This window comes from Perognathus longimembris, chromosome 3, assembly GCF_023159225.1.
Source record: "Perognathus longimembris pacificus isolate PPM17 chromosome 3, ASM2315922v1, whole genome shotgun sequence".
NCBI lineage: Eukaryota > Metazoa > Chordata > Mammalia > Rodentia > Heteromyidae > Perognathus > Perognathus longimembris.
Window position 1 is genome coordinate 104985861 of NC_063163.1, and position 26440 is coordinate 105012300.

The 26440-nt window shown below is 43.9% G+C and overlaps 1 protein-coding gene and 1 long non-coding RNA gene across 2 annotated transcripts in view; one reads left to right on the forward strand and one right to left on the reverse strand.

The window, feature by feature from the left end:
• Nucleotides 1-260: 260 nt before the first annotated feature.
• Fli1 (Fli-1 proto-oncogene, ETS transcription factor) overlaps nt 261-26440 on the reverse strand; it is a 119746-nt gene continuing 93566 nt past the window's right edge. The window contains exons 6-9 of the mRNA XM_048343656.1: nt 4866-4931; nt 3737-3796; nt 2784-2831; nt 261-2262 (exon numbers count right to left, since the gene is read on the reverse strand). Of these exons, the coding sequence (XP_048199613.1) occupies nt 1733-2262; nt 2784-2831; nt 3737-3796; nt 4866-4931 (704 nt within the window). The 3' untranslated portion in view covers nt 261-1732. The remainder of the gene's footprint in view (nt 2263-2783; nt 2832-3736; nt 3797-4865; nt 4932-26440) is intronic.
• On the forward strand, nt 4942-18601 carry LOC125349487. The gene is made up of 3 exons (XR_007210523.1): nt 4942-8677; nt 15106-15107; nt 18589-18601. It is a non-coding gene; the product is annotated as an uncharacterized LOC125349487 (long non-coding RNA).

Genomic DNA, 26440 nt, shown 5'->3' on the forward strand with positions numbered 1-26440 from the left:
TGATTCAGATTCTCCAACCAACATCCTACCTCAACAGCTGAAATCATAAGCCTGTCTGGCATTGAGATGGGGGGGGGGGTCTACCCTGGAGCTCTTGGAACTGTGATCCTCGCATCTCTCCTTCCTGAACAGTTTGGATTATAATTGTGAACCATTGTGCCAGGCCTGTGAAAAATTCAGAGCCCAAGAAGAAAACAGAAAACTTTCGTTGGAAAAATGCTTTGCCTCAGCAGCACTATATAAGAAAACAATGTCTTCTGTTCTGAGAGAAGAAGGCACAATTTATTTAGTCGAATTATTTTACAACATAGTCTTCATTGACAGTTGTCAGCTTAACACTTAATATAGTTAAAAGTCAGCGATTACCTGCAACATTATATATATTTTAAAGTCTAAAAAATATATTGCATATATAGAGCAGGAAAATCCCTCGCCTCCACAAGGGAAAGTTTGGTTGTCCTTTCCAGAATTGTGATTATTGCAGTGTTGTTATTTACAAACATTTCCAAAGCATTAAAGATTTAAATGAAATTCTCTTGCCCATGCATGGCTGTTAAATATCACCAGTGCTTCTTTTCCTAGTAAGTCACTGACTTAGACACTCTGTTTTCTTTTCAGCAATAGTCACATTATGCATTTTTTTAAAACCAGCTATAAAAACGTACAAAGAGCCCAAATGTACAGATTGACAAAAAAAAGATGTACAAATTACACTTAAAAAAATAACAATGATTGATTCGATAGTAACATTGCATTTGTGACCGAGGTCAACTCGTTTATTTATTCTTTTTAATTTTTTAATTATTTATTTTCTTAATACTGTGAGATATAGGAAAATAACTCTGCATAATTTATACAGTAAGATGCCTTCTGATTGGTTGACCCTGGTCTGATGGTCTAACAAACGCACAGCGCTTGCGAATCTGTGTGAGTTTAGAAATCCCTATGACTTTTCAAAGTTCTGGGACCCATTGTCATTTTAAAAAAATAGTTATTTAAATCATCTGTCTTTCAGGAATGTCTGTAATTGTGTTATAATTTCTTAGTTCAAAGCTTGACTATTTGTAGAGAGAACGGTCAGCTAAGTGCATATGGACCACTAACAGGGATTTTCCGACGCCCATGGGTTCATAAATACACACATACACACACACACACACACACACACACAAACACACATTCACACACACAGCTTGACTTTTAAATTCCAGTTGGGTGAAAACTTCACTGGCCTTACAGCCAGTGTTCCAGTTGCCATCCACTGAACTCAGTTCTCCTAAAAGTAAGAGTATAAGCTTCCTGCCTCTATTTTCACTTAGTTTCAAACCAGAATATGACTGGTTAAGTCCATCATTCATTATTGTATTGATTCCTACAATGATGAGACCCGTGTGTTGATAAGAAACTGCTTTGGTCATAAAAAATAGAAAGAAAATTTACAGCTTCTTTTTTTTTTAGAACCATGATATAATCATTCCAGTCATCTAAAATATTCCATTCATAAAAATGATAGGAGGTTAAGAATCCAAACTGGTCTACTGGCCCATGGAATGATTCATCTCTTTCTTTAGGTAGAGGAAGCAAGAGTTATTGACATCTAAAAAAATTTGTAAAGAATAAAGCTTTTAACCAACAAGCATGAACATCCAGTTTTGTTTTCACCAGAAGGCCACATATGTCCTTTAGGGTCCAAAGTATCCAGGAAGAGTGGAAGGCCACCATGGTTAAGCTTCTAGTAGTAGCTGCCTAAGTGTGAAGGCACATGGGTGTTAGGATGGCGGGGGACATTGGGATTGGGGTAGATCCCACCAGTAGGGGAGGTCCAGTATTGTGACGCTGCTCCAAAGAAGCTGGAAGAAGTGACAGGCATGGAGGATGGATGGGGAGGGACGAAGTTCACCTTCTGCTGGTGGGTGTGGTAGGAAGGCATGTAGGAGATATCGGAGGGGTACTTGTACATGGATGACTCAGTCGGATGTGGTTGCAGAGCCTGAGCAATGCCATGGAAGTCAAACTTGTAGGCATACCTTTTACCATGGACTTTGGTCATAATGTTTTTATCATAGTAATATCGGAGGGCCCTGCTTAGCTTGTCATAATTCATGTTGGGCTTGCTCTTCCGCTCCCCCCAGCGCCTGGCCACTTCATCTGGGTCCGTCATTTTGAACTCCCCGTTGGTCCCCTCCCAGGTGATGCAGCTGGCATTGGCGCTGTCGGAGAGGAGCTCGAGGAGAAATTGCCACAGCTGGATCTGCCCACTTCCTGCAGGCAAAGAGGAGAAAGCAGCAGCTCAGCCTGGAGAAGTCAGAGCCTGATTCCCTCATGCATGCTTTTCTTGTCCTTCCTAAGAATCCCCTTTTGGTCTTTTACCTTCAGGCAACACCTTCTTGCCACTCACTTTACAAAAACAGAACCATAATAACAACATGCATGTATGGGGTACAGGTGACATTTCAGCACATGTATTCAACGTATGCTGATGGAATCAGGATGGTTAGTCTGTCTAACAACCTCAAATAGTCATCATGGCCTGAATATTCAAAATCCTTTCCTCTAGTTAATATATTGGATTTGCAGAAGCATTCTCAGCTGCTAGACACTGTCAACTAATAACAAGTCCCAACCTCTAGTTTGCACACAATAAGATAGGTATTGACTATCTGGAAAAAGAAGAACTCATTACTCCCCAGTCAGGTATCTAGATATGAGATGGAGCTCTTTGTAACCCCACAAAACCAGGAAACATTCTGGAAAGAAGAGCTTGCAGGCCACGGTAAACTCACCAGGATTGGCAAGACGGCTGCTTGTGGGGCCCAGAATCTGATATGGATCTAAAGAAATCAAAAGGAAATTTGTTTCACTATTATTTAAAAAAATGTAATAACAGCATCATAAGTAACAACACTGTAAGACTTGACACTTCTATTTCAATATCACAGGAAAGCATAATTTCAGTAAACTTTACTGCTTTCTTTTTTGTAGATCTCAAAGATATTGTACATGGTTCGGGCCAAAATTCATAGAAAAGTAACAGCATCATTTTTTCATGTTTGTTTTTCTTCTTTCCTCCTTTCCTCCCTTTCTCCTTCCCTCCCTCCCTCCTAACCATTCTTTCTTCCTCCCTCCCTTCCTTCCTTCCTCCCTCCCTTCCTTCCTTTTTGTTGGTAGTACTAGGGTTTGAACTTAGGGTTTTGCACTTACTACGTAGGTGCTCTACTACTTGAGCCACTGCACTAGCTACTTTTTGTGTTCATATTCTGAGATAGGATCTTCATTTATTCTCTAGGCTGGTGTGACCAGTGATCCTCCTATTTATGCTTTCCTTTGTCTCTGGGATGACAGGTACATGCCACTGCACCAAACTCGAGTGAGATGGAATCTCATGAACGTTTTATTCCTCAGATGGCTTTAAGCTGTGCGTGCACAGACCCTACACACATCCCCTTGTAGACTTTGGGTCATCTCTAGATTACTCATAAAACCTAAGACAATGTATGTGATATGAAAAATAAATTGTCATTGTATTATTTATGGAGTGACAAGAAAAGACCTGGCCATGTTCAGTATACATACAACATTTTTCTGAATATATTTGTTCTCTGATGAGTTGAATCCTTGGGTCAGAACCCACAGTTATGAAGGACCAACTAGATGTTGTCTAAATTCTCCACCAAATGATCGTGTGGAATCCACAGCTACATAAGAAGCAAAGGAGACATATGTCTGGGTCAAATACCTGGCTGGGGCCGCTGTTCAGTGTTCTTGCTCATTGTCTGTGCCCCTCCAAGTGGAGGACCTGTAACAAGAGAAGGAAGTGAGGCAAGTGGGCTGTTCACCAGGGCCAGAGAAACATCAAATGCTCTCCAGAAAGAGGCACAAGGTACTAGACTCATGTTCATTCTATTTATTTTGTTTTGGTCGTACTGGGGATTGACCCCAAGGCTTCATGATTGCTTGGGAGGGCTCTACCACTTGGGCCACATCTCCAGCCCTTGATTACATTGGTAATTCTCAATTACCAATTACCCACTTCCTTGCTATTTCCCAGGTGAAGCGAATCATGTATGTACAACCATTTTCTTCTCCTCCCTAAAGGCCTACTCCATGTGTGATTCATCATTGTGATTCCATACAGTGAAGGGCTGTGTGCAGAGTCTACAATGAACACACAGAATGTAAATGGAGCTTGGTTACTGCCTGGGCATTCATTTGTAATCCCAGTCTCTTTCTTAAAATAATTTCCTTCACCTTCCTTTTCCACTTGCTCTTTTACTTCCTAGAGACAGCAAGATAGACACATTTTGGTCCAGGAATTCATGAACCATCCTCTTTCCACATGCCAATAATGGAAGATATTGGGTAAACTTTAATTATCATCATGGGATCCCCTACCCTTTCTCTGTCAGGCTATCTTTCCTCTCAGTTTCTCATCTAGTGGAGACAAAGCTGTGACCTTACTAAGCATCACCAATTGGAAGAACAAAGCCATAGGTTTGAAAATCTTTTATCAACCTTAACAGAAATTTAAACACAGTCACCTTTCATTTATACAAAAATGTGTCCCAAGAAACCTTCAAAATTAAAAATCCTAAAACCAAGCAAATTTCAAAGGTCTAATCCCACACTGTGTTTCAAAGAAGAAGCAGGCCCTACACCGAAAAAAACTATGGTGCTGGAGATTGGACCAGAACCTTGTAAATGGGAACTACACATCTCTACCTCTCTAGCCCTGAAAATGAATTTTCATATGTGTTCAGAAAAGCATAGAAACAAATGTTTGCTTTTATTCTTTATGTCATGACTCTGTATTCCACTCTGTCCTAAAAAAACATGTCCTCCCAAAGAATGGTATGACATTGACTTACTTTTGTTGAGGCCAGAATTCATGTTATTACCCCATCCTCCTCTCCTGACTGAGTCATAAGAAGGGTCTAATGAAAAACAACAAATAGGAACAATTAGGTTTGACTGCTTTGTAGGAAGGTTACATGAAGATTATCTTAGTGATCAGAAGATATTAACATTAATTCAGCAATGACTTTTTAAGCATCTCTAAATTCCTGAAGTGTACTCCTGTAGGGTTGGGGGGTGGGATGGGGATGGAAAAAAACATTAGCACTGACTTTGAGACGATTTCAGTCTTGTCTGAAGCACTTGGGAAATCTTGTGTTTAAGATGGAGGAGGTAACAAGTTTGATAAGAAATGTACTTACTGCCTTATGTATGAAACCGTAACCCCTCTGTATATCACTTTGACAATAAATAAATCAATTTAAAAGATGGGAGATGATTCAAATCCTATCCTTGTGGTTTGTTTTGAGCGCTTTGATTAATTAGACTTATCTGAGCCCTGTCTTGGATATGCAAGTAACATTTGAAAGGCATTATCTACCTTATGGGTTATATTAATGATCAAAGCATAGGACATGTGTAAATTACCTTATAGAACTCGTCAAAAACATAGTTAGGAAGAAAAGAAATATCCATAGCTGCCTAGCAATGTCCTCAAGTAGCTCTGGCAAGATGGGAAATGTCAAGAAGGAAGGTCCCATGAGAAATCTATCTCAAAGCCCACACTCCTGTTGTTCCTCCAAGGCCAACTCCAGCCTCCTGTCACAGCACACTGACGTGTTTCTCCGAATTGTGAGCCCATTGCAGGCTGTCTTAGAACTCTAAGACTTTTCTGTTGGGGGATGAGCCTGATGACCTCAGAGAAAGGGGGAAAGCCAGAGGTGTGGCTGGAAAAGAGGCTGGATCAAGAAATGGTCCAGATGTAGTTGGAGAAACGCTTCCATTTGGGAAGGACTTAGAGACTAGATCGTCTTGGAGAATGTTCTATGGAATCTGAGCTTCACTGATCCCCAGCCTTGCTCAAAAGAATACATCCAGCTGCCTCCACAACCATGCTCAGAAATTGCTTAACTACTGGCTGGAAATGTCCCTCATTTCCTGTGTCATGGTGCGAGTCCCATTGAGACATAGAGCAGGAGTAACAGAAGGGCTTAAGGATACAGAATTATGACTTTCAAAGTCTTTCCATGAACAACAAAGAAACCATAAAAACCATCTGAACAAATGGGGCACAAACCTCATCAAACAACAGCCTGACATGGTGAAACACAAACCATTCCCTTCCACCCTTTCAGAGCCTCTTGAACAAATTAGAATAAGACCTGGGAAGATGGATGGACAGATGGATCCAGATTGCTTGATCTTTCACTGTTACTGGCTAAGAAGAACCAAAAAAGAAGGACAATTTTCTTGTGGAAAAAAAAATATATCTATGTGCAGACAAAAATTCCTCATGGCTCTGGAAAAGCCAATTCAGTTTTTAAATTACAGTCTTTAAGAGTTGGCTTGGAAAGCAAAACAGAAAGCGAGGGGAATGGGGATAGGAAGAAAGGCTGGGAAAGAGACAATACAAAACTCAACTGCTGCAAGTCGTCACTTTTTATTTTTATTTAATTTCTTCCCCCTTGAATTCACATTGCCTCTTGAAAGTAGATTCTTCTTGCTTTTTAAAAAAATTTTTTCAAATTGTCTTGAAGTAGTTGTACAAAGGGGTTTCAGTTCAACATACCAGTTTGTGAGTACAATACATCTTGACCAATGTTACCCCTTCCATCTTTCTCCCTTCTACCTTCCAGCCTTATTCAGATCCTTTTTGCTTAAAACCAAATAAACCAATGGAGCCAGTTTGTTAGGAATTTGGAGAGAGGCTGAAGGCTCCTGAGGCATTTTGGCGAAAGATTCTGCAGAAATCATTACCAAGACCGTGCCAAAAGCAAAGGAGAAGGTGGAAGACATCCAAGGTATTTGCTACCTTGGCCTATAATCATTCATTAGGGACCAACGTCTGCACGTGCTCTATGCTCTGCCACAGAGTGGAGGTGACTGAGTATGAACCAAGTTTCTTATCTTTGGATTTAGGTAAAGATGAGCTTGAAGACTGTCAGGAAATGCAGTCATATGCCAAGTGTGGTAGAGATGGCAGTAGCTACTGGAGATGAAGGAGGGCAGCGCGGGGGTATATCAGCAGGTGAGAGGCTCTCTGGAGCTCAGAGATGAGCAAGACCTCACTGGAAAGGTGACAGTAGGCAATGCAGGTAGGGAAAAGGCAGAAGTGAGTGGCGTGATATAAATACAAGCCTAACTAACTGGGGAGATATGGAGGGAGAGAAGGAGAGAGGACCAAGAGAGAGGGCCTGAGGATTGCCAGGAACTGACTGGAGTTAAGCAAATTTGCTGATCTTGGTTGGTGACTGCAGCAGTGGAGGTCAACAGAGGTTGGGGTATGCAGTGGGCCTAGGTAAACAGCAAGGTGAGGCCTATATTCTAGGTGGTTTGCAGGAGATGTGGGGTGCCTGGTGGGGGTAAGGAGGTGAAAGGAGGCCTTTCCGTAGGGACAGAGCAGAAAGCAGAATTGAAAGTGACAAGCTGGAGCAAAAAGGAAAGCCATCAAGTGCTAGAAACCAGTGGGTGCATGTCCTCGTCCTCTGAAAGCCCTTTTTGGCTTCTAATAAGCTGCATGGGTGCAATCTGTCTGGAATACTCCCAATCACTTTTTCTACTTATTCATGAGTCCACTGAAAGCCCTGTGATCATGGCTTTAGAATCCCAGATAATGACCCTAGCTATGTTTGCCATTGCACTCAAGGCCTTAGGCTTTCTGGACAAGCTCTCTACCACTTGAGCTCCTAGGCCTCCGACTTTTAATTTTGTTCTCTAGATAGTTTCATGCTTAACTTGTCAAGGTTACTCTCCAAATCTAGGTCCTCCTGCTTCTGCCTCCCAGAGAGTCTAGGAGTATGCCACCTTTCCCAGCCTGTCTTTGACTTATTATTATTTCTCCCCAATCTTTTATTATAGCTCCAGGGACAGAACAGATGCACAGAAGTTTCAGCAAACAGAATGAGTTCCCTCTCTCTTATAGAGTGATCACTGGCTTTTTCTGTAGCTCCAAGTGGAAAACTTCATGGTATTTTAACAGAGGAGTTTTCCTGTGACTTTGTTGGCCTGAGGAGGAATGCAGAGTTTCACAAGTGGGTAGATACTCTCACCAGCCCAACCAACCATACAATTACCCATGGGTGACCAAGGAGGTGACAGAAACAGAGACCCCTTCCCCCCTTGCAGTCAGTCTATATGTGCCACAATCACCCTGTGGAAGTTAATAGAGCAATAAACAGCAAATGACTCGGTGGTCACCTGTGACTTCAGCCAAGTAGCATAATAATGAAGAGACAGAACAACAAGGACCACAACCTGTCCTCCACTGGCCTTTGTGTTCCTCACTGTTTTCATGAAAAATTCTATCACTGAGACCCAACTCCAGGAAGGACAGCCTGAACCCATTTTCTGCGGAGTTTAACAAAATGCTAGGATTCATAAGGCCTTGGCCTTAGTGTGAGACTAAAGTGAGAATCAGTATTTTTGGAGCAATTCCCAAAAAGCTGGGCTGTCTTGCAGCTGAAATGAGAAGTCCAAGTAAGCAGTCAGCACAAGCCTGGCTTAGTGCTGGGCTCAGTGCAAGTGAACGATCAGTATTAGGAGATGCACCATTAGCAAGAAGCTGACACTTGCTGCCAATCTGCCAAACGTACATCATTTTTCCTCTTCCCTGTGTCCTCTTTATGCTGCTCTGTTTCTGGTCTTCCACTCATTGCCTAATTTAATCGTGCAATGCGTAGGCATTCGAGTTTGAACTCAGGGCCTTGCACTAACTCACACGTGGCTTGCTTGCTTCATAGCTGGTGTTCTAACACTCAAAGCCATGCCCCCAAGCTTGGCTTTTTTTTTGTTTGTTTGTTTTTGTTTTTGCTAGTAAATTGGAGATGGAATCTTGTGGATTTTTCACTCCAGGATTGGTTGGCTCTGAACTGAGTCCTCTGATCTCAGCTTCCTGAGTAGCTAAGATGATAGGTGTGAGCCACTGGCACCTGGGGCCTAATTTGTGTGTGTTGTTTGTGTTCAGCACTTGCACCTAAGTGTCAGGTTCACAAGGACAAGAAGCTTTGCTATGTCTAGAGACACTGTGTCCAGCACAATTGTTGACTATATTGAGTGAGTAAATGAATGGATGAATGGATGAATGAATGAATGAATGAATTATTGAACTGGGCTGATAATTTCACCTTCCTGCTACTTACACACAATTCTCTTATGATTCACTAGCTGAAAAGGATTCCAGGCTCCTAGCCTGACTTCTCCCAATGGAACTATTTCTTCAGGTGATTTACACCCATGGTACTAGGAAGACAGGCCACAATCAGCCCTGTCACCCAGCTAAGCACAGGGAAAAAAATCCACCTATTTTGAGGCAGAGGCTAACAACGTGTCCCTGCAGAGAAATTAAGGGCTGGAGTAGCCTGTGTTTTATTTGATGTACAGTCCCATCCCACACAATGATATTTAGGCAATGATGGATGGTAGATAGATAGCTATGAAGGTGATCTCATGAAGTCATAATCACTTGCATGTCACAGCAATCCCTGTTTCATCACAATCTATGATGTTGACACAAGGACAGAATCCCCCCTAACGAAGTATTTATCAGGACCGATCTCATGGTTAAACACTCCAGTGTGAATTCGTGTTTTTGTCCTACTAAATGTCACAGGAGCGATAATTTAGTAGGGTGTTCAGCTTTGGTACCAGAAACACAAATAGTATTATAAGTACAACAAACACAATAAAACCAGTCCAAGGAACCCAGGCCAGCAGCGTACATTCCTACACAAACACTTCCTCTGGAGCCTGGTACTGGCCCCTTATGCAGCTCCTTAGATGGGTTGCTCATTTGTGGGGTTCTCCCATGTGGCAGGCCAGCACTGGGCAGCCAGGTGCACCCTGCCACGGCTCCAGAGGCAATGGATGAAGTCCGCGTTCCAGAACTGACTTCCGAGAAGACAAGCTGGAGGCCACAGCCAGACAGTCTGCAAAAATATGCCCATTCTGGCCAGCCCAAGAGTTGACGATCTCCTGGTTTCCCCACGGTGGCAGACAGATCAGCTTTATCAGCAGAAACTATGCCCTGATTCTGACAAACTTGCTTTTCATGCTTCAGAAGGCTGACACCCCTGGCTTTACCGAGTACCAAGATGACAAATCCTATTGTGATTGCTTTGCAGAGGAGCCACTAAAAAGACTTTGCTCGGGGGTTTCTGGTTTCAGGCAGTCCTGAGGTCAGTTTCTGCCAAAGCAAAGAGACCTGAGCCTCGTGCCTGAGAAGCAAGACTTTGCCAGCCATTGTGGAGAGTTCAGCCTCCCCCGTGTACGCCGTCCTAAACAGTTCCTCCATTATGCCATGCTCGGGGTGGCTGAATCTGACACTCAATGGCCTCTTAGATTCCAGGGGAGACTCCTGGGGTAGAGAAATATGAGCTTGGAGATTTTATTTTTCCCTTGCAGGTCCCTACTGGAAGGAGAAAGCTTTTGCTGACCATGAGGCTGGCACGTACATACCAGTGGTAACTCCTTTTCTGTGTGAATCTTTTAAAACGGACGCGAGAAATGTGGCCGAATGTCTCAGGAAAGACATTTTCCTACCTCCACACCTACAGTCACTTTGAAGGCCAGATGCCAAGTGACTCTCTGCCTTATCAGGACCTCATTTCTCTACCCAAGAGGCAGGGTAAAGTCACAGTGATTCACAAAGCCTCTCTCTTTGACCCCTGTCACTGAAGGTCTTGCTTTCTCTCCATTATTTGATGGATAAAGATGCATGATCACTACAGCTTCTCATTTAATTGCTGTTTTCTGTGGCACAGGCTGGCAGCCCCCAGGTTTGTTTAAGCTTGGAAAGTCCAGCACCAAATGTAGACCTTCCAGCAGACAAGTGGGCAAGGCCATTTGTTTTCAGAGCTGAGCACAGACCTCACATGGTATCCTGAGAGTGCAAATGACCAGTGCCCCTGGATCCAAGGCCTTGATCTCCAAGAAAACATCTGAGCCAACCAGGAGAAATTCACTACCCAGGCTGATAGTAAAAAGGAAACAGCCTTCAGACAAGCAACCAGACAGTGACTCTCTAAAGCTCTCTCTGACAGCCTGTACTTCTAATAAGCTGTGGATGAAGAGGGGGAAGCTTTACTGGATACCAATAAACTCAGAGGTCTCCGCTATCTGTCATCCATGCTGTGTCCCAGCCCTGTGTCCTGTACTGGGGCTTGAACTTAGGGCCTGGGAACTCACTGTTTCTTAGCTTTTCTGCTCAAGTTTAGTGCTCTACCACTTGAGCCACACCTCTATTGCTGACTTTTTGGTGTTTAGTTGGAGATAAGAGTCTCATGGACTAACCTGCCCTTGCTTGCTTTGAATTCTCATCCTCCGATCTCAGCCTCCTAGGCAGGTAAGGATTACAGGCATGAGCTACTGGTGCCTTGCTCAGGGCCAGTTTCTTCTATACCGTTTTTCTACCATGCTCCTATCCTTACCTCTGTTGGCTACTGTGCCATTCCTGATGTTCTTTTGTCTGACGCCTGATTTCCCTTCTACTTCCAGTGCAAAGCCATCTGGCCCAGAAGGATGGGGAAGATGAGCAGTTCTGAATCCATCCTAGAGCTGCCCCTTCTCGATAGTGGCCTCGGCATGGCCCTGGAATCACTTAGCTTGTGTTCCAAACCCAGCTCTCCTGCTATTTAGCTGAATGATGGTCTTTCTTGCTGTCTTTGAACCTCAACTTTTGCTTCTGCAAAAAGTATGCACCACAAATCTTCATTCAATGCTGGGAGGACCCTATCAACATGTGATAAATGGAAATTTAAATATGAACACACGATGGGCCCTGGTGGCTTACATCTGGAGTCCTGGCTACTCAGGAGGCTAAGATCGGAGGATCAGGGTTCAAAGCCAGCCCAAGCAGAATAGTCTGTGAGAATCGTATCTCCAATTAATCACAGAAAAATAACTGGAAGTGGAGCTGAGGCTCAAGTGGCAGAGCACTAGTCTTGAGCAAAAGAAGCTCATAGACAATGCCTAAGCCCCGAGTTCAAGTCCCAGAACCAGCACACACATACAAAAATAACAATAAAATAAAAATAAAAATGTGCATATTATCTACGTGGTCTGTAACATTTGCTGCCAGCTCTGAAATATTTGTTCTGGTGACAATATTACGAAACTCATCTGGGAAGGCCTTGGAAAGGAAGAGAAGGCAAGAGTAGACCAAAGTCATAAAGGGGAAAAGGCCAAGTCTGTTCCATGCCCTGGGCCAGTGAGGGTCAAATGTGAAGAAATTATGTCTCTTTTCCAAAGGAAGACATGACTTTTGCTGTGCCCTGGAGTGAGAAACGTGGCCAAGAAGATGGAGAGGATGAGGGCAACCTATTGGTTTCCAAGGCCCCAAAACTGTCTCACCCTCTTCTTCCTCCATGTGTCCCTGCCCCAGCTGTTGCTGAGGTTCAGGGCAGAGTTTTCTCTTCATTTTAGTCCATTCTTTATGCGGTCACTCATGACTCCCTTTGATGGCATCTTGTGTCCCAAAGAGTACAGAGGGTTTTGCCCGCCCCTCCCCCCCACCCCATATGCCAGAAGAGAAGGGAGCCTCTGCCCAAGCTTGGAACTTACAAAAGAAAGAAAGAAAAATAAAATAATAAAATAAAAAGTATCTTGGATCACATTTCCTCTGCTCAGAGATCCTTTGACCTTGAATCTAAACAACCCCTGAATTTCCGAACCAGCCCCGCAGTGTGGAGCATAAAGAAGGTAGTGTTTAAGACATTCTATGTGTAGAGGGGGAAAATAGATGTATGAGCAAAATGCTTGAAAGAAATGGATGGTTTTGAAATATGAAAAGGTTGGCAAGGTAAGTGGCACGTGCGCTAGGCATAGCCTTGCAGCCATTGTGCGAGGCGCCCCACAGAGGCTGAGTCTTTTCCTTTGACCTTGTCCTTTGGTAGTCTTATGTCCAAATGGCACAGATATCTAAATGACCTATTTATTTTGACAAAACCTCAAAGTGGGATTTTTTTTTTTTGCAGGGAGAGGGGGCAGTTTTATAGTGGGAAAAGCAATTCATGCTGAGTAGATGACTTGGGTATTTGCCAAACTTCCCTCTACACAGGGCCAAATATACACAACTACATGCGTCTTTAGTCAGAGGGGCCTTGGGTTTAAGGGGATTCCAGCTTGGAGAGAGAAAATATAACAGCTCAACCCAGCTTGGGGAATCCATGAGAGGAAGTTTGTGGCTCAGCCCTCTCTGCCCTGTGGAGAGCCTGCCCTGGCTCTCCAGTGCTGAAATGCTCACTGAGGTTGCCCTTTTTTTCCTTGGCTACACAGGAGCCATCTTGTCTCTCTCTTTTGCATTCTTTCCTTTCAGAGTCCTGTGCATCACAGCTCATTCGACAGTTGTCTTGTATTTACTACGCTGGTTGTGCTCAGCTTTCTATTATCACTCTTTGTGCATGTAGATTGCCCTGTATTGATCTCAGTCTTTCAGGAAGGTCAGTTTCTTATTAGCCATTTAACTGAAGGAAATCATTTTATGTTGGAGAATACCTGAACAGTAGTGTGTGTGTGCGTGTGTGTGAGCGCGTGTGCCAATACTGGGGCTTAAACTCAGGGCCTTGGGCTGCTGTCCTTTGGCTTGTTCATTCAAGGCTGGTGCCATACCACTTGAGCCATACTTCCACATCTGTTTTATTTGCTGGTTTATTAGTGATAAAAGTCTCAGATGTCAGCCTCCTGAGTAACTAGGATTATAGGTGTGAGTCAGCAGGCAGTATCTATATGGCATTTTTATGAGAAAATTGAAGTCTAGATCGCCCCAAATGAGACAGTCAACCCATTTCTTCATATTTAGAATGTGGATGGGGGCTGGGAATATGGCCTAGTGGCAAGAGTGCTTGCCTCCTACACATGAAGCTCTCGGTTCAATTCCCCAGCACCACACATATGGAAAACGGACAGAAGGGGCACTGTGGCTCAGGTGGCAGAGTGCTAGCCTTGAGCGAAAGAAGCCAGGGATGGTGCTCAGGCCCTGAGTCCAAGGCCCAGGACTGGACAAAAAAAAAAAAATCTAGAATGTGGATGATTTCCTGGTGGAGGTCTTAGGCTCATAGGCTGAAGTTGCTGTTCAAATCAGGAAACTTCAAATCCCAACACTCCCTAGGATGCCTTTTGACCAATGACTGAGGTAGCTTTCAGAAAAAGGCACATCTCTGGGGTTGCTGGGGGAGGGGGTACACAGGTGAACTCATCCTGTAGGAGCTTGTCTTTGTGGCCTGGTAGGTCACATGAGGGCCCTGTGTGCATCAGACCTCATATCCAGAATCTACTTATCAGACAACAGCATAAGTGCTAAGAGAAAAAGAATCATCGATGCTTGGTAGGTGAAGTGTAGTCTTTGTTCACATATCACAGGATGGGAGTTTCTGTTTTCAGACAGTAAGGGACCTCAGACACGATCTAAACCAGACATGCAAATTGGCATAGGCTGCAGCCCAAGGCCTGGGAGACAGAACATGTGGCCTTGTAGGAATTTTAATAGAAATTGAAAATATGACTCAGAGCATCAAAACTGCCTTTTTTCCCCCTGAGCTTCTCTAGGATATTGGGCAGAACAGATAATTATTCTGCAAGCAGGCCAAAGACTTTTAGGCTTAAAGATTTATCAAATTTCTATCAAGAGCATTTTTCATTTTTAAAAATAAGAATGGCAAGCTCTAAGCAAGAACAGGACTGTTTATAGCGCCATTAAGGGCTCTTAGAGAACTTTATAGGAAACAATTCTATCGTTTCTAGTGACAGAAAAATGGCTCCTTGCAAAGCAAAAGAACTGCAGGTTGGACGTTACAAATCCCCTGTCAATTTCCTGTCTTAATGAGTAAGTTCTAATGCTGTGTGATCTTAAGCAAAAGACTTAGAGTCTCTGAACCTCAGTAAACTTAGCTGTCTGTGAAAGGTAGATTCTCACCCTCTACTCCCCCTATGAATTGACCAATTGTAAATTGAAGAGTTTATAAAAGCAAACAGTGCATGTAATCCTCGTGGGGATTTTTGGAAAATAAGAAGATTATGCATGTGAAAATCCTTTATATACTCTTGAGGCATTTCTCACAGAATTTTAGCTACTATTCTTTTTCAGAGTTTCATTCATAGGAGAAGTTCATCTTTCTTGGGCTAACCAAAGCTAATTTCTTCTGGTTCTTACTTTAATGGAGCAGGACTGAGTAAATATTTCATTCAAGTGACAAAAGATTAGATTTTTCCTTTCCAGTGAATCCATCAACTGTCAATATTTACTGAGCATTCACGGAGTAAGCAGGGGGGGAACACATAGAGGAGAAAACTCACAATTAAAGACTTCAAGGTAATCTGTAATTAGGTCCATAAATAGCTTATGGTTGTGGGCTGGGGGAAGGTGCAGAAAAGAGACCGTAGTCTGTAGTAGGGAGGAAAAAAATACTTCCAGGCCAGTGCCATTGATTTGGGCTTTGAAAGGTGAGCTACATTCTGACAGGTAAAGTGATTGTTGTTCTCAGAACCATCACTTTCTCATTACACCTGACAAGAATTCAAACGTCATTAGAGAGACACGTGGAACATCTTGGTTTCCAAGTATGGGGGGGGCGCTTGTATATCCCCAAGACCATCTGGTTCACATGAGTGTTCAGGCCTCAGTGTTACTTCTCCAAAGATGTCATCTCACATAAGAAGTTTTCAGGAGAAACAAACCATTTGTTGTCTTAAACTGGAGGGTTCTCTGAAGATAAGCACTTACTATATCTACAGAAAAAGAGCTTCTATTTATCTTGGTGTTGGTCACTTCACTAACGACAACTTCTCTGTCTCTCTGGAGAGAGAGGAGACAGAGAGAGGAAAGAGAATGTTCAAGAGTGAAAGAGAAGGGCTGGGGATATGGCCTAGTGGCAAGAGTGCCTGCCTCGGATACACGAGGCCCTAGGTTCGATTCCCCAGCACCACATATACAGAAAAACGGCCAGAAGCGGCGCTGTGGCTCAAGTGGCAGAGTGCTAGCCTTGAGCGGGAAGAAGCCAGGGACAGTGCTCAGGCCCTGAGTCCAAGGCCCAGGACTGGCAAAAAAAAAAAAAAAGAGTGAAAGAGAAGAGGGAAGCAGAGAGGAAAAGGAGGAGAAAGGGAGAGAAGAGGAAAGGGAGGTAAGTTTGGTTTATGATGCCAATGGTCACATCTATAATCCTAGCTACTCAGGAGGCTGATATCTGAGGATCGAGGTTTGAAGCCCCCCCCCCCCCCCCAGGCAGGAACATCTATAAGGATTCTTATCTCTAATAAAGTACTCCGGTAACGCCAGAAGTGGCACTGTGGCTCAAGTGGTAGCACAAATAGGCTCAGGGACAGTACCCAGGAATCCAAGACTTGAGTTCAAGCCCCAGGATCAGCAAATAATAATAACAATAACAATAACAATTGGCTTATGGGCATGAAACTAAACACAAACTTCTTTATTTTTATTTTTTGTCGGTCATGGGGCTTGAACTCTGAACCTGGGTGCTATCCCTGAGCTCTTCAGCTCAAGACTAGCACTCTACCACTTGAGCCACAGCACAACTTCTACAAATTTTAAATATAATTGCTCCTTTTTCATGAGGATTGGACCTAGGAGCTCTGACCAACGCCAAATCTACAGATGTTCCAGTGCCTTCTTTCTATAAAATGGTGGAATTTTTGTTTGATAGAACATACACAGCTCGGGGCTGGGGATATGGCCTAGTGGCAAGAGTGCTTGCCTTGTATACATGAGGCCCTGGGTTCGATTCCCCAGCACCACATATACAGAAAACGGCCAGAAGAGGTGCTGTGGCTCAAGTGGCAGAGTGCTAGCCTTGAGCAAAAAGAAGCCAGGGACAGGCCCCAGGACTGGCCAAAAAAAAAAAAAAAAAAAAAAAAAAAAATGAACATACACAGCCCATCATATATTTTAAGTCTTCTCTAGATTCCTTGTAATTGTTTAGAGAATTACAAGAAAAAAAAAGTCTGTATGAGTTCAGTAGCGTTGTGCTTTTCTCAGAGTGTTTTCAGTCAGTGGCTGGCTGATGGTGGAGGTATGAGCGAGGGACACAAAGGACCCACTGTACTTTCCAACCACCACTGCCCTCCACAACCTCAGGGCTGTAGGATTTCTAAACCAGGGTATTAGGCCCAACAAATACTCCGGGTATATCCTGCATAGATTGTGGTTTGGCCATTAGTGGGTCATCAGCAACCTTTGAGAGTCCATACTTTTCTTTCCAAGGCATTTTGGGAACCTGCTCCTCAAAGCAGGCATGAGGGACCCCTTTTAGTTTCCATTAGGAGCCAAGATCCCAGGCATTAGTGATGGCACTAACTCAGCCCAGATAGATTCCATTTTGAGCCTTGGCATTGTCACCTGAGAGGGATGGATGTCCAAGCTGAAGTGAAACTTGCTACAGATGGCACCAGGCTGAAATGGTAGTAGCCCAGAGTCTAGAGACAATTAAGACCACACAAACCAGGAGGCTCATTTAGTGTGGGGGACCTGCCACTGAGCAATTAGCATAAGCACTGTATTGCAGGGAGCACTCCAGCTGCAGGGCCTCTATCTGGGAGTAGAGGAGGAGTTCTGAGGCTGGTTAGAAATCTGTTCAGTTGGCAAAATTACCCAGAATACCTTTCCTACATTCTCACACCTTTTTCTCTTTCACTTTCAGAGCTGACACAGCATCACTTTTCTTGCTTAAAAGGCAAGGCAGAACCAGGCATTCCTTGTCACCAACAATGCAGAGGAAACAGGGGCCTGGGGAGTCCTTTGTTTCACTAGGAAAACATCTAAGAGCAGTTTTGATGTGCACAAAGATGAAAGGCAGCCTGGTGCTGCTGGTGGCTCACACCTATAGGCTACTCAGGAGGCTCAGATCTGAGGATCTTAGCTCTAAGCCCGCCCAGTCAGGAAAAATCCACGAAACTCTTATCCCCAGTAAACCACAAAAGGCATGCCACCCAAAGGGCAAGAAAGCCTAAGTGGGCACTTCTTAGCGGCCAGGAAAAGTTCCATCCTAGTCTTCTGGCACAAAGGCAAGAAGAAGCAAGCTCTGTTAAGGGCAGAGAGGGTGCTGATGGAGGGAAATTGTTGTGGACCTTTATCAGTACACGATGGACTAGGCAGTGTACAGAGGGGACAGAATCTCCAAAGCAATGGAAAGTGCTGATCAGAGTGAAAGCAGAGAGGCTCCAACTTCCTGCCCCTCACTGATTTATGATGGGAGCATGGGTAGGCAAGATGGCTGGAGCATCCTGACAAGCTCTTTAAGATGCACCTCGGATATTGCTTATCTGTAATCTGAGGGGATCTTTACTACTTGACTTACTGACTACTATCCACCCTCTGCCCTCATTTTCAAACTCCATTGGTTGTATTCCTCTTGATAGTGTGTGACTCGGCATAGCACTTCCTTCCCGAGTCCTTTTGTCTTCCCTCTTGGTTCTTCCTCTTAAATGTAACATTCAACACAAAGGATAGATGAAGCATGTACATTATCAAACACAAATGAAAAAAAAATCTGTGAAACAACCTAACATGCTTTCTTAAAATGCAGAGAAAACTGAGTGCGTTGAATGAGGCTCTTAATATTTAGACCACAGCAGCAATTAATTAATGTAGTAAACATCACCTTTTATTTTCATTTATTTATTTATTTGTTTATTTATTTATTTATTTATTTGGTTGCCAGACCTGGGGCTTGCATTCAGGGCCTGAGTGCTGTCCCTGAGCCTCTTTGTGCTCAAGGTGAGTGCCCTACCACTTGAGCCACAGTACTACTTCTGGCTTTTTTCTGAGAAGTTTATTGGAGACAAGAGTCTTACAGGGACTTTGCTGCCCAGGCTGGCTTCGAACTGCTATCCTCAGATCTCAGCCTCCTAAGTAGCTAGGATTAAAGGGTAAGCCACCAGCACTCAACAACTTTTTGTTTTTATGGTTGGTCCTGGGGTTTGAACTCAAAACCCTATGCTTGTTAAAAAGGGGGCTCTACTGCTTGGGCCATGCCCTCAGCTCTTTTTGCTTTAACTTTTGAGTAGGTCTCAAATTTATGCCCCAAATAGTCTGGATTATGATCCTTTGCCTGTGTACCCTTCCTGCATGTACAGTATCACGTCCAACTTATTGGTTGGGATAGAGTCTCACAAACTTTTTGCCTATGCTGGTTGCAAACCCAGATCCTTCTCAATCTTTGCCTCCTGTGCTGCTGAGATTACAGGCATGATCCAGGGAGTTTGGCTGCCAAGTAAAGAACATTAGCTATTTGGAAGAAATAGGTCTTTTGATCAACTTGCTGGATAGATGACAGAAAGGCCATTTGGGGCCTTGTGTCACTCTCTGGCTAGGGTAAGGAACTCAGCAACAGACTCTGTGTTGCTTCTGACCCAACAAGAAACTTGGGCTTCTTAGAAAGTGTGAATAATAATAGTACCAATTTGTCAACAATTTATAATGTACATATGTGATGTGAATATAAAACTTCTTAGCTACTGTGATAAGATAAGTGAGGGCAGGATTGTGTGCTTGAAGCCAGTCCAGGTAAAGTTAGTGAGACTTTAGCTTCAAAAATATAATACAAACAAAATGGGGGGGGGGGTGGGGGCTGAGGTGCATATGGTTCAAGTGGTAAAGTGCTTGGCTAACTTTCATGGGCCCTGGCTTCAGTACCCCCCCCCCCCGAAACCATCCTTTTTAAAAGCTTCTAAACCCCAAACTTAAATGGGCAAAAATGTCCTTGGGGCAAAACTGTCATATCTTTGAACTCCATGCTTACCCAGACTGCTCTGGAACTTAGACCTCTACTTCCCCTGTAGTGGTGAATCTGGATCCTCTCCAAGTGGAATGCTGGGTGACGGACCCATGGTCTCTCATGGTATAACGGTGTAGCCCCCTGTGGCGTGGCCCTGCTCCCAGCTAGAGCAGAATCCTATTTGAACTCTAGTTACTCACCTCTCTTGTTTCCTAGGGTCCCTCACTCCTAACCTGTGACTTCTCTCTCTGAGTTCCCTCCACATTGACACTCTTATTCAGAATCATCAATCAACACAAGGACAGAGGAGACTAGTCAGAGGAGGATCTGTGTGTGTGTGTGTGTGTGTGTGTGTGTGTGTGTGTGTGTGTTACTGTATGTTTTAAATGAATCCTCAGAGGAAGAAAGTGTATAGCCAATAAAAAAAAACAAAAAACCAGTCCTACCCTCCTGAGACAGACCTGCCTCTGAAGCAGTGGAATAGTGCTTACAATCTTTTGCCTCATTATTCTGGAAGCAATACATACTTGTCTTAGAAAACCTGCTAACGGTTTCTAACCATTTAGAGAGAATGTGTCCTCATCACCTTGAGGCCACACGTGTGCAATCACAGTGCACCCAGCACACCCACAGTCAGGAATAAGAGTTCTTTTTACTTAGAGAAAGGAAGGATAATGGTTACTTAGAAAGTGTCCCAGACAAGCTGTCAAATTGAATTCAGAGAACCAGAGTCTGACTCTAGGACAGGGCTGGCGGGCTGAATTCCCTCAGGACTGGGGTTTCCTGCCTACTGCAGCAGGCACAACGATTCTTTGTTCTCTCTCTCTTTCTCTCTCTCTCTCTCTGTGTGAAAAAAATTAAATAAAATAAAAACAAAAAAACAAATTTAAAAAAATGCAACTTTCCAAAGATGGTTAGATAGAAAGCAGACAAAACACTAACTGTGGGATTTCAGAAAGGAAAAAAAAAAGTTAAAAAAATAAATAGAGAAAGCAAAGACCTGTCTATTTTGTAATCATCAGTCTCACCTTAGACCACAGACAGCCCTGCCCTACCCCTACTCTCAGCAATCATCTCTGCCCAACACTTTGCTATGCAAAGGACTCTCTCTCTCTCTGTGTTATATACACACAGAGGCCATACTCACGTCCACTCTGAGCTCTACAGTCAATACTCTCTCCCTCCATGTACGTGGACCATGCCCATTATGGGCTCCATGCCCACCACCCTCCATCCCCCGACAAACCTACTGTGCTATCAAAAGTATGTGAGGGCGCTGGTGGCTCATACTTGTAATCCTAGCTACGAAGAAGGCTGAGATCTGAGGATCACAGTTGGAATCCAGCCCAGGCAAGAAAGTCCATGAGACTGTTATCTCCTGTTATCAAGCAGAAAATGGGATGGCGCAAAGTGGTAGAGCGCTAGCCTTGAGCAAAAAGAGCTCAGGAACAGTGTTCAGGGCCCGAGTTCAAGCCCTACAACTAAACAAAACCAAAATAAAAAGGATTTGAAAAGTACTGAGCCCCCCCCAAAAGTCCTCTCATACTATAACATTTAGGGACAAAGCTTCTCTCCTCACCTAGACTTTTCCTCATCAAAACAAAACTTCTCAAGGTGTCTTTAAAGTGATGGAAAATGTCAATAACACATAAAAGTAGAGACAATAGTCCAGTGAATCCTGAGGGCTCATTACCCTTCCTGGACAATTATGCATTTGAGATCAATTTTATTTCAGTTCCACCCCATCTCTCTAGCCAATGCAGTAAGCCTGATAGACTAATTATATGCAGTTGGGACCAAGCATGGTCCAGTAACAACAACAATAACAAAACAAAAATTTAAATCCTTGTGTGTGTATTATGCAGCTCAGATGATAGAGAGAAGCTCTTAGTCATGCATTGTAGTCCCTTGCATTAAATCATTGTGTCATCTATGAGTGCTTCCATGTCCTTCATTTTATGAATATCTGCCCCCCCAAAAGCAAACAGTGCCACCCCCCAAATGCCAGTTAGAAAATTAAACGAGTGTACTTAGTTGAGATGAGAAAGTGAAATTGCTAGGATTTGTTGGAAGGTGACAAAGAACTTTAGCAGAATTCAGATGGCATGATGGGTAAATGGTTGTCTCTGCTGCCCAGGGCTTATCTCCGTGCCTCTGGAGGCATTGTGGTTTTGTCCTCAACAGTGGTCTCTTTAGAACCAGAGGTCTACTGCATATAAAAAGATTTATACAGGTTGAGTCTTCCTTATCTGAAATGCTTGGGATCGGAAGTATTTGAGATCATTTCTGATGTTAGAGGTTTTCAGATTAGGGACTACACCCTGTGTGTTCCTGATGGGGCTCACAGCCTCTGATTTCTTCTGTTTCGTGTGAAGGTTTGGGATAGATGCATATTCATGATTTCACTCTCTGTCACTGTCCTCAGCGAACACTTTCCATGTCACATGCATTTTTGTATTCAATTATATGTAGTTTTTAATCCCTCTTTAATGTTGTTCCTGAACAATCTATCTCCTCTGTGACACAGATTCCTACATAGGAGCTCTGTACAACCTACAGATGCTTACATTGCAAATGGTACTTCAGTAAGGCCTCAAACACATTGTGATATTTTCCCAACAATTACATTAATTACTAGCCAGGCATTAGTGGCTCACACCTGTAATACCAGCTACTCAGCAGGCTGAGATCTGAGGATTGCAGTTTGAAGCCAGCCCAGGCACTAAAACTCTTAAGTCCAACCAAATGCCAAAATGCCAGACGTGGAGGTATGGCTCAAGTGGTAGAGCACCACTTTTGAGAGAACAAAAGCAAAGGACTAGTACCCAGGCCCTGAGTTCAAGACCTAGTAACTTCACATGCATACATGCTCCTATACACGCCAGTTAATCAATAACATTGTAACATACCATATTAATAGCATAGTTAAGTACTAATTTACTGTTATTAGTATAGCTTCTACTAAGCATTTTTGACCCGTCAGACATCACACTGATGAACAACTCTATTATCCCTAATGCTGCACCACAGTTGAGACACAGGAAAACTGAGGCAGCAAGTGCCCCGCCCAAGGTCACCATTTAAGTTGAGTCCCATTTGACCCCAAGGCAGGGATGACTTTTGAGGAAGCCTGGAAGTCCTGTCCTCGAGTTTCCTTATCTGTAGAAGGTCAATGAGAAGGCTAGCATCCCAGCCTACTCAGAATGATGGTGTCAGGCACCAATGAAACAAAAGATGTAAAAATGCTTGGCCAATAGTAAAGCACAGCCCCCACCTCCCTCCCAAATCAGCTGTAACCATGCATTCATGGTAATGGACAAAAGGAAAACTTCCCTCCTCTCTTTCCCATTCCCAGTGAGCAAGTACACAGACTTTTTATCCATTAGCCAGGGCAATGGCCTGGCGATGGCAATTCCACAGGCAGTCTGTCTTCCACCAGTGGGTCATGGCTTTGGTTTTCCCATTTAACAGCAGGTCCTAAAAGGCTTCTAGGCTGGGGCTAAAAGCTCAGTGCACCGCCAGCCCTTGGTAGGTTGTGAATTCCAGGAGTTAATAAACAAAGAGCTCAATATCTTCTGTCTTTTGGAGCGTCTCAAGGTATTTAAACAGATTCAGCATGAGGAGCTGAGGAAATGAGGGCTTAGGGATGCAAGGCAGTTTGGAAGAAGGGATCTGCTATTCTGACCTGTAGCTGCCCCAGCTGAGCACAATGGGACAGACCCCGGAAACAGGATTTGCCCAGAAAAACAGAAAAAGTCTGACCTGTGATCGAGGCAGACAAGCTTAGGGCTGCATCCTGGAGTGGAGGCCAGGACAAAGGAGGTGTGGAGACAGCTACTGCTCAGGCTCCAGGATGCTTATGGGCCACTTACTTTCTAGAACCTACCTAAGTGTCCACCCATAAAACCAAGTTGCCTAGAACAGGTTTTTTTTTTTTTGTTTGGTGTGTGTGTGTGTGTGTGTGTGTGTGTGTGTGTGTGTGTGTGTGTGTGTGTGTGTGTGTGTGTTGGTACTGGAGCTTGACCTCAAGGCCTGGGCACTGTCTCTTAGCTTTTTACCCAACGCTAGTGCTCTACCACTTGAACTATACAGCTCCACTCCTGGCTTCTTGGTATTTAATTGGAGATAACAGTCTCAAGGACTTTCCTGCCCCCATTGGCTTCAAACCTCAATCCTTAGATCTTAGCCTTCTGAGTAGCTAGGATTATAGGCTAGAGCCATCAGTAGCTGGCTTAGAGGAATTTGGGAATGTGCAGTACTGTACTAATGTAGAGTCATCAAAATCCATAATTATGACAATGACACAAAGCACTAGGGCTCATCTGGTCCCTTCACTCTCCTATCCTTTTTTTTTTTTTGGGGGGGGGGGGCAGTCCTGGGCCTTGGACTCAGGGCCTAAGCACTGTCCCTGGCTTCTTCCCGCTCAAGGCTAGCACTCTGCCACTTGAGCCACAGGGCCGCTTCTGGCGGTTTTCTGTATATGTGGTGCTGGGGAATCGAACCTAGGGCCTCGGGTATACCGAGGCAGGCACTCTTGCCACTAGGCTATATCCCCAGCCCCTCTCCTATCCTTTTTATCAATATGTTCACAGCTCCTTGCCTAGGATGATTGGGGGCTGGGAAAGATCAAGCTCAACCACCCAATGTATCTCCAGGAAGGCTCTTACTTTACTCTCTTTTCCCATGACTCTGCACTGGAAAGCAGACGTGTCAAGCTGGGCTCCCGGTTATAAGAAATCTGCAGAACTGAATGTAAAAAGCAAATCCCATTGGAGCACTGGTGGCTCATGCCTGTAATCCTAGCGACTCAGAAGCCTGAGATCTGAGGATTGAGGTTCAAAGATAACATGGACAGGAAAGTCCATGAGATTCTTATCTCCAGTTAGCTACAAAAAGTCAGAAGTGGAGCTGTGGTGCAAGTGATAGAGTGCTACAGCCATGAGTGAAAAAGTTCCGGGACAGTGCCTAGGCCCTGAGTTCAAGCCCAAGGACTGGCGCGTGCGCGCGCGCACACACACACACACACACACACACACAGACATAGACACACATGCACAAATTCCAACCCTCCTGGAAAATTCATTGGCTCTTATCTAGAATTAATCACTAAGACACTGGGACTAGATCTGTGGTTAAAATAGTAGCACTATCCTTGAGCACAAAAGCTCAGGGACAGCCCCAGGCCCTGAGTTCAAGCCCTGGACTCAGCACACACACACACACACACACACACACACACACGCATATATGTGCATACATGTACACATGTATGCATACGTGTAAGTACACGTATATAATGGGAATTTAAAATATATCATTTTAGCCACTGTAATTGTACAGCTGGTTAGCATTGAGAATATTCACATGAGGTGGCCAGCCAGTCAGGACGCTGAGCTCTGAGGATTGCAGTTTGAAGCTAACCCAGGTAGAAACATCTGTGAGATTCTCCTCTTCAGCCAACCACCAAAAAGCCAGAAGTGGAGCTGTAGTTCAGGTGGCAGACTATCAGCCTTGAGTGAAAAAGGCAAGTGAGAGTGTGGCTCCAAGTTTAAGATCCAGTATCAATACAGACAGACAGACAGACAGACAGACAGACAGACACACACACACACACACACACACACATTCACATGGCTGGACAACCATTGCTACCATTCAGAACTTTCTCAGCTTCCCAAACTGAAACTTGGCCCCCCCTTCCCCCCACCTCCTGAGACTCACTAGCTCCCTTTTCTCCTACTGTGGCCTCTGCTAACCACCAGCTGATTTCCACTCCCAAGATGCTATTCACTATGTCTCTCCTGGAACTGGAGTCATATGTTACTTGTCCCTGAACATCAGTATTTCACAAAGTTCGACAAGGGACTCTGTGCCCGGGGGGTGTTGCCAAGGAGAGGGTATATGTGAGTTTATTTTCAGGCAAAAGAACCTTTTAGAGTTGAAGCTAGAGGTGACAGTGGGAAATGACAGGGAAAGAAAAACATAGTGCCCTCAATTCAGATCTCTGCCTGAATTATATTTAGGCAAGGTTTTGTTTTCATGATAAGGCAGCAAGCAGGAAAGAAAAGTTTGTATTCTTAAAGATCTTTGATACCTGGCACAGGTGGTTCTCTCCTGTAATCCCAGGATGACAATTTGAGGCCAGAATGGGTGGAAAAGTTTGCTAAGTTTTATCTCCAAAGCAAGTAGCAAAAAGCAGGGGGGAGTTCCGGCTCAAGGTGGCAGTACCAGCTGAGCAAAATGCAAGGCCCTGAGTTCAAACCTCAATACTGCTACCACCAGAAAAGTAGAGGGGAGGGGGAAGAGGAACATTACCTTTTTTTTTTTTTTTTTTTTGCTAGTCCTGGGGCTTGAACTCAGGGCTTGGGCACTGTCCCTGAGCTTATTTTGCTCAAGGCTAGCACTCTACCATTTAAGCCAAAGCACCACTTCCAGCCTTTTCTGTTTATTCGGTACTGAGGAATCAAACCCAGGGCTTCATGCATGCTAAGCAAGCACTCTACCACTAAGCCACATTCCCAGCCCTGGGACATTATATTTTAACTGACATATAATGATTACATATTATATGTGTGCATGTATACAATGTTTGAATAACAGATCAGAGTATTTAGCATACCTGTCACCTTAAATATTTATTGTTATTTATATTGAGACTATTTAATATTCTTTATCATCTAGTTTGAAATATCTATTAATTGTTGTCCACC